This window comes from Callorhinus ursinus, unplaced genomic scaffold (genome assembly GCF_003265705.2).
Source record: "Callorhinus ursinus isolate GAN/ISIS: 27379988/994484 unplaced genomic scaffold, GSC_fseal_2.0 scaffold2, whole genome shotgun sequence".
Taxonomy (NCBI): domain Eukaryota; kingdom Metazoa; phylum Chordata; class Mammalia; order Carnivora; family Otariidae; genus Callorhinus; species Callorhinus ursinus.
Genome location: NW_027397064.1, coordinates 17,245,139 through 17,252,773, shown reverse-complemented (window position 1 = coordinate 17,252,773; position 7,635 = coordinate 17,245,139). Strand labels below are relative to the sequence as shown.

Sequence of the window (7,635 nt, the reverse complement as noted above, 5' to 3'; positions counted from 1 at the left end):
CAGCCTAAGGGAATTCTGGAACAGCCTATATGGAAGGAAGCACACCCACACATGTGCATCACACAAACCAACAGCAATGGTCCCTGGAAGTCATTTTGGTGGTCTATGAAGAACACAGAGGTGACTCTAGGGATAATTCTGAGGGGTTTCCTGAATCCATAGCAGGGGCTTCTCTCCCCATCATACCCACCTCCAAAGCCCACTTAAAAAGTTGGAAGACTTCTGTGTTGGGGAGCTACAGGGAGCAAGCCTGGAGAAGGGTGGACACTGTCCTATAAGGCAGGTAGAACAGCCTCAGGACCAGCTGGGCTCAGACCTGCAGGTAAGGCCCAGAGGACAAAGGCCTGTGAGTGCTGAGGAGGGAACAGAGAGAAATGGGCAGGACCTAGCCTAATAGCTTGCAGCTGGGAGTGGGGACAGCTGGGACCTAAATGGCAGGAAGAATTTAACAATGCAAACTCAACTCAACCTGGATCCAGGGCTAAGCTGGAGATTGGGTCAACCCTCTTGGGCCTCCCTCTGCACAGGAGGTCCCATCTCCTGTCTGAGCCTGAGACCAGCCCATCCACCCAATTTCCAGCACTTCCCCAGGAACCAATCATCACCCACCCAAGTGTGGGGTCAGGGTGTGTTGGTGGGGTTAGAACAGAAGAGGAGCTACCCAGGGACCAGAGGCTAGGGCCTCTCCCGACAGACTCAGCTGCAGAGAATCAGGCCGGGCATAAATCTGAGGGTCTGGCCGCCCCCAGAGCAAAGGCCCCCAAGGAGGGAGCTTGTGACCTGCAGGTAGGTCCGAGCCCCACCAGGACCGCGTCACGGGTAGAGCAAGAAGACACCTACTGGCACTCCCCCACAAGCACCACCATGGTGGCCGCATGGGATGAAGGGAGGAGAGGAGAGCTAAGAGATAATCGACCTATGGCCAAATTGGAGAAGCCAGAGCAGTTCGACCCAGCAGGTGCTGGGGCGCCCTGGTGAAGGCACTCACTACCCACGCTGCCCCCAGCACATAATCAAAAGGGGGGAGAGGTTGTTCCCGGGCTTCTCTGCTACCGCGATCCAGTACATCAAAACAAGCTGACCCAGGGCCTTAGGACTTGGGGCGCGGGGGAGGATGTGAGGGGGAGTGAGAGCAGCCAGACCCCTCTCCCCAGCTCTGACCCTGAGGAGGCCCTTCGAACCAGGGCCACCTCCTCCTCCTTTCCCCTTTCTGGTGAAGGGAAAGGACCCGAGACAGAGGGTGGGGGGCGGGACTTGAGATTGGCATGCGAGCTCCTATTGGTCAGAGGAGCTGCCGGTCAGGAGGGCAACTCGGGCGAGGATTGGCTGCGTGAGGCGGGGCGCGGCGCGGCTAAAGACGGGGTCCAAGGGGTGGGGCTGACGCTGCAGCTGGCGCAGCTCAGACTCCGAGCAACCGCCGCCGAGCAGCCAAGCAACCACCCTCCCCTGCCAGTTCCCGCGCCCGGGCCGGGGCTAGGCCCCCCACCGCCGGGTCTCCGGGGGCTGCAGCAGCGGCGGCGGCGACAGCGGCGCCGCCCGCGGTTCCCACCGGGGCCCGGGCGCCGGCCCCGCTCTGCAGGATGGGCACGGTGCTGTCTCTTTCCCCCGCCTCTTCGGCCAAGGGCCGGAGGCCCGGCGGGCTGCCCGAAGAGAAGAAGAAAGCGCCGCCCGCGGGGGACGAGGCGCTGGGGGGCTACGGGGCGCCGCCAGCAGGCAAGGGCGGCAAAGGCGAGAGCCGACTCAAGCGGCCGTCAGTGCTCATCTCGGCGCTTACCTGGAAGCGCCTGGTGGCCGCGTCTGCCAAGAAGAAGAAAGGCAGCAAGAAGGTGACGCCCAAGCCGGCGTCCACTGGCCCCGACCCCCTGGTCCAGCAACGCAACCGCGAGAACCTTCTCCGCAAGGGCCGGGACCCCCCAGACGGCGGCGGCGCCACCAAGCCACTGGCGGTGCCGGTGCCCACCGTGCCCGCGGCCGCCGCCACCTGCGAGCCGCCGTCGGGGGGCAGCGCGGCCGCCCCGCCGCCGGGTTCGGGCGGGGGAAAGCCGCCGCCGCCGCCACCCCCAGCCCCGCAGGCGGCGCCCCCGGTGCCTGGCGGCTCGCCGCGGCGGGTCATAGTGCAGGCGTCCACCGGCGAGCTGCTGCGCTGCCTGGGCGATTTCGTGTGCCGACGCTGCTACCGCCTCAAGGAGCTGAGCCCGGGCGAGCTGGTGGGCTGGTTCCGCGGAGTGGACCGCTCGCTGCTGCTGCAGGGCTGGCAAGACCAGGCCTTCATTACGCCCGCCAACCTGGTGTTCGTGTACCTGCTGTGCCGCGAGTCGCTGCGCGGGGATGAGCTGGCGTCGGCCGCCGAGCTGCAGGCCGCCTTCCTCACCTGCCTCTACCTCGCCTACTCCTACATGGGCAACGAGATCTCATACCCGCTCAAGCCCTTCCTCGTGGAGCCCGACAAGGAGCGCTTCTGGCAACGTTGCCTGCGCCTCATCCAGCGGCTCAGCCCCCAGATGCTGCGGCTCAACGCCGACCCCCACTTCTTCACGCAGGTCTTTCAAGACCTCAAGAACGAGGGCGAGGCTGCCGCGGGCGCCGGGGGTCCACCCAACGGGGGCGCGCCCGCGGCCCCCGCCTCCTCCTCGGCCGCCAGGGACAGCTGCGCGACCGGAGCCAAGCACTGGACTATGAACCTGGACCGCTAGGGATTCCCAAGGGCCGCGCCCGCCCCCCACCCCAGCCCCTGACACGCACTCGGAGCCCCCGGGACCATCAAGCCGCCGCCAATGTTACCGCCGCTCCGTGCCGTGGCCGGAGGAGGAGCCGCCCCTGTCCCGCAGGGGAAGGTGGAGGCCAGGACGCCAGAGGCCACGGCTCTGGATTTGCTGGGCATAGGGTGGGGGTGGGGGATGAGCGCGGGAGGGGGACCCCCAACCTCACCCTTTCTGTCTGCCTGTGCCCCCATCTCTCCAATTCTACCCGGGTCTCCTCCTTCCCTTCCATGTGTATCTGTAAGTCCATCTCCCTCGGTTTTGACCATTTCCTCGCCTCCTTCCTGTATCTTCATCTTTCCTCCTGTCTGCCTTCCCATCTCCCTCTCTGCCTTTCCATTTTCCGTACCTCGGGTGTGTATTTCCATCTCCATCTTACCCCCTACCTGACTATCATTGCCCCCCTTTCTCATTCTGCACCTGTGTCCCCATTTCCCCTTCTCGTTCTCTTTTCCTTGCTCCTCGCATGTGTCACCATCTTCCCTCCTGTCTGCTTATCCCCCCCCCCCCCCCGCCTATGTCAGCTTGCATTTTCCCCCTACTGAACTCCCATATCCCCTTTCCCAGACCAAAGGGAATATTAATTCTTGATTTGGACTGACTTCGGTGCAGCGAGAAACTGCAGCCCCAGGAGCCCAGACAACCACCAGGATGGTCCTTCGCCCCACCCCCACCTCCTCTCCCTACCTTTTCCAACGTGTTGCATGCCGGGAGTTGGGGGGGAAGGGAGATGCCGGCTTCAGGAGACTGAGGTTTGGGAGCAAAATCAACCTAGGAGGCCACCCCGGCGGCGGCGGCTCCTCAGCGGAAGGGCGGGAGGAGACAGAAACTCTTCTTACTCTGGGGGAGGGGTACCCCTCTTCCCTATCCTTAGGTGTTTTTTTTCTCCCCTTTTAATTTATTTGGTTGTTTCCAGAGGGAGGGGGGAGGGGTGGGTGTTGGGCCGGGAGCTGTCTGAGGTGCTGATTTGAGGCCGGACCGGAATCTTCCCGGGAGGGTACCAGGGACTGGGTTGGGCCTGGTGCCGTGTCCAAGGTGCCAATGATGCGGGCCGACGGCGCGGGCTGCACTGTCTGTCTGTCCGTCTGTCCCAGAGAGAACTATAAAGCGCTGGAAGCGCCTGCAGATGGTTTTGCGCCGGCCTTTCTTTGGGCCCCGGGAGGGAGGGAGTGGGATTGGGAGTGAAACAGTCACAGATAGGGCAGGAGGGCCCCCATGGGCCTAGTGGGGAAGATGGGTCCCTGAGAACTGCTACTCTTTCCGTCCCCCCGCCCCCACATTGGCTTCCATTTTACTGAGAGTAAAGTAGCCAAAGGTTGAGGCCTGGTGATAAAGCTGAATCCCCTCACACATTACTTCTCCATCTTGTCTCATCTAGCTCTTCATTCATGCGCAGGCCATTTAGGGATTAAATGATGAGGACAGCAAAAGTTGTACCCTTTACAAAGTGGTCTATTGAGGTAGAACTAGCTACCTCTTCTTTTCTCTTTTCCTCCATCTCTCCCCACTATATATACTGTCTAGAGTCTAGTTAGGCCTGACTAAGCCCGTGCTCACTACTCTCGGGTGGGGCCTGACTGTCACACTCAGCTCCACGCCCCTCCTCCAAACTCCTGGGTTGTTTCAAGGCCATTTCAGTCACACCCCCACCCAGGATAGCCTTGGGAAGTCCATCCCTGCTTAAGATTCAGACCTAGCCCTTTATCCCCAGGGAGGCTAGGACACAGGCAGCCTGGGAGACAGGGGCCATTCTTAGGGATTGAAAGAAGAGAAATAAGCTTTTAGCCTGAGATTTCTGTCCCGTTGCCTTTTTCGCCACGTGGCTAAGCGCCCCATTCAGTTTCATTGGCCCAAGGAGGCCTGGCTCCAGTAGAGCGCTGGCGTCTCTGACCCTAGTCGCCGCCTAGACCTCGAGGATCAGGAGTCAGAACCCCGCGGCTTGAAAGACTAGGCCCGGGTTCGCTGTCCGTGGTGCTGACCGGCGCGCTGGGGCAGGGTGGGGGCTTGCGGGGGCGGGAGGAGTTGCAGACTCGGCTTCACCTAGATTTTCTGAATAATTTGGGAGCAGGTTGTGATCTCTTCTGATGGCGAGTTGCAGGCGTCTGGCCCGAGAACCCAAGAACGCCGGCTTCCATTTGCCCTCCTAAGAGGACAGACCGCGACTCTACCCCGGCCTCGGCCCAGCGCCCTTGGACCCGGCCTGGAGCCGGAAATCTCCAGTCCAGATTTGTGAATCGAATTCCCGGGGGGGAGGGAGGGGAGAAGAGGGAGAGCTGGCGGAAGGGAAGGCGGGAGCAGCCGCCCATTGGCTGGAATTTGGCGCAGTCAGCGCGGTGCCGTCATCTTTCTGGGTTTGGGAGGAGGGAGGGAGGAGCACTTGGGTCACCCCGCGGCTGTCGCCATAGTAACCAGACTGAGCGGGCGGGGCCACCTTTCCACTCTCCCCACACTAGCGGAGGAAACAATCTTAGGCTGCCTTATTTAGAACTTGTTAGCAAGACTACTTGATTGGAACTTATGCGTTAGAAGAGTCTAAAGTGGGTGGGAAAGAGAGACCAGAGGGCCTATCGAGACCCCCCCAAACATCCTGCTCTTGGCGAGATCGCTAGGTACTGCCCCTGAACCCCTAGACACAGCATCCTCCCTTTGCCACACACACACACCTCCAGGAACCTGTGGTCTGGCACTTGGAGACTTAGAATGAGAAAAAAGCCTCAGTGCTTGGTGTCAAATTAAATCTCACTTTCCTTGCCATGCCCCAAGGCATGAGACACCGCCATAATCCGATTAGGGAGTAAGCGACTGGAGGAGGATCAGCATGAATACATGGAAGAATTAGCCTCCTGGGTCAAACCTGGTCAGACTCTTGTTTTGTAAGGGAGGGGTGGTCACATGGAGAAAAGTTGTCTTCTGAGAAGGCAAGGTGAGAAGGGAGAAAGTGCAGAAACAGAGTAAGGTGCCTTCTCTTTACCGCCCAGAAGTGAACCTCAGGGAAGTGAGTCCAGGCTGAGGAAGGTAGTGGTGAAGAGGGCTCAGAGCTCTACAAAGAGCCCAGCTTGGGTGAGGGGCTGACTGAGGAAAGAATGGAGATGGAAAATAGGATACAGAAACACAGCTGGAGCCATGACTCAGCACTTCCCCTGGCAAAGGACTGGGGTGGCTCTCCCAGCACAAGAGCAGCAGAGACGGGAGGGAAGCAGGAAAGCAAATGTGTGGATAGACAGTGATCTGACCATTTGTTGCATGGATATACAACCAAAGGCACACAATTTAACCCAGAGAGCAGGTACATATACATTTATACTGATGAAGGCTCCTTCAGACATAACATGTACACATCTCCACTGCCTACTTCCCTGCCCCTCTTCCTGGAGCAGAGGACATTCTGTCCTGAGAGCTATGCTTGCCTGTCCCTGTAATACCTTGGTACTTAATGGGAAAGGAGAAATGAAAAAAAAAAATCGCAGACGTGGGGGCGGGGGTGTTGGTTGTCATGGTAACTGCTTTGCCTGCCAGACAGAGTGCCCAGCAACCAGAGCATCTGGCAATATCCAAGGGGATATCCTGTGGCCTTTACCTATGGGGACTCTGCCTCAGGCCCCCAGATGGGCATCTCTGGAAGATTTTGACAACAGAGGCTGCCACAGCAACCCCTTCCAGCCACATCACCTTGACCAAAGACAGGTGACAGCCAGGTTTGGAGGGCTGACCGTCTTTGCATGCCCCACTTTAAGTGGTACTCCTGATCCCTTTATACGTGATAAACAACATTTGCTGTCAGTGACCTCAAGACAGCAGGTGTTAACACTTTAAGGACCTTCATTAAGACTGTTACCTTCCCTCTGAACACCTTGCTAAACACCCTACAAGAAGGTCATGTATATCCACACAGGCTAGGTGTGTAAATGCGGGCTAGGAAAATTGTTTTAGTTCGGTAATGAAAGATTGGGTGCAAAATAGATAAACTGCAGGGGATAGTCTCAGGATTCAATACATTAGTTGGCCTTAGTTTAATACATTGATGAGGTTTAGAGTCAGTCTCTCTGTTGCACTTACAGGCAACACCCACCTCTATTTTTGTTTTTTCTTTCCTCTATCTTAGGTTTAACCTCTTAGTTTCTGGATTAAAATTCCCCCAATCTAGATTAAGCTTTCATGTTTTTCTTTCCCCCTGGATTTTTTCCACTAGTTCTTTAGTAATTAGCTGCTCCTAGGGTCTCTTTCTATTTGGAGATATTGCCCACAGTAGTAACTCCCCTTTCTTAAGACTTCCCCTCCCCCCTTTCTTTACACCCCTTGGTCATAGTCTCCTGTGATTGATATTTATCTTCAAGTCCGTAAATCATAAAATTAGTTTCTCTGTGTGCATTTTCACATATGACCACCTAAAAGGAAAGAGGGGTTATCACCCATTCTGTTATAATCTTTCAACATTTTACTCCTTAAAAAAAATAATTTACATATGATCCCAGAAAAACACAGAATATCAAGTAAAGCATAAGAAAGAAGAGTAATGATGGCGGGCTTGCCCTACCAGGTACTTAAATGTATTATAGAACTAAGGTAGTTAAAAATATATGGCACTGACTTAGGAATAGAAAATAGAACAGAATAGATATTCCAAAGCTGAACTCTGGCATACATGGGAATTTAATATATGATAAAGGCACCATTTCAAATCCACTGGGAAAGATGCGTTAGTCAGCATATGGTTTTGTACAACTGGGTAGTCATTCATATGAAGAGAAAAGGTCAATTTTTCCTTATTCTTTACCCCAAAATAAATTCCAGATTTTTTTAATGTAAAGGGAAAAGCTATAAAACCCTTGTAAGAGGAGACAGGTTTTTTTTAAAGATTTTATTTATTTATTTGAGA

General features: G+C 56.3%; 1 protein-coding gene across 1 annotated transcript; it reads left to right on the top strand.

Moving 5' to 3' along the window:
• The first annotated feature begins 1,416 nt into the window (after positions 1–1,416).
• CDK5R2 (cyclin dependent kinase 5 regulatory subunit 2) lies at positions 1,417–7,635 on the top strand. The gene has a single exon (XM_073878530.1). It carries the CDS (start codon positions 1,581–1,583, stop codon positions 2,691–2,693), a length of 1,113 nt encoding a protein of 370 aa, XP_073734631.1. The 5' UTR covers positions 1,417–1,580; the 3' UTR covers positions 2,694–7,635.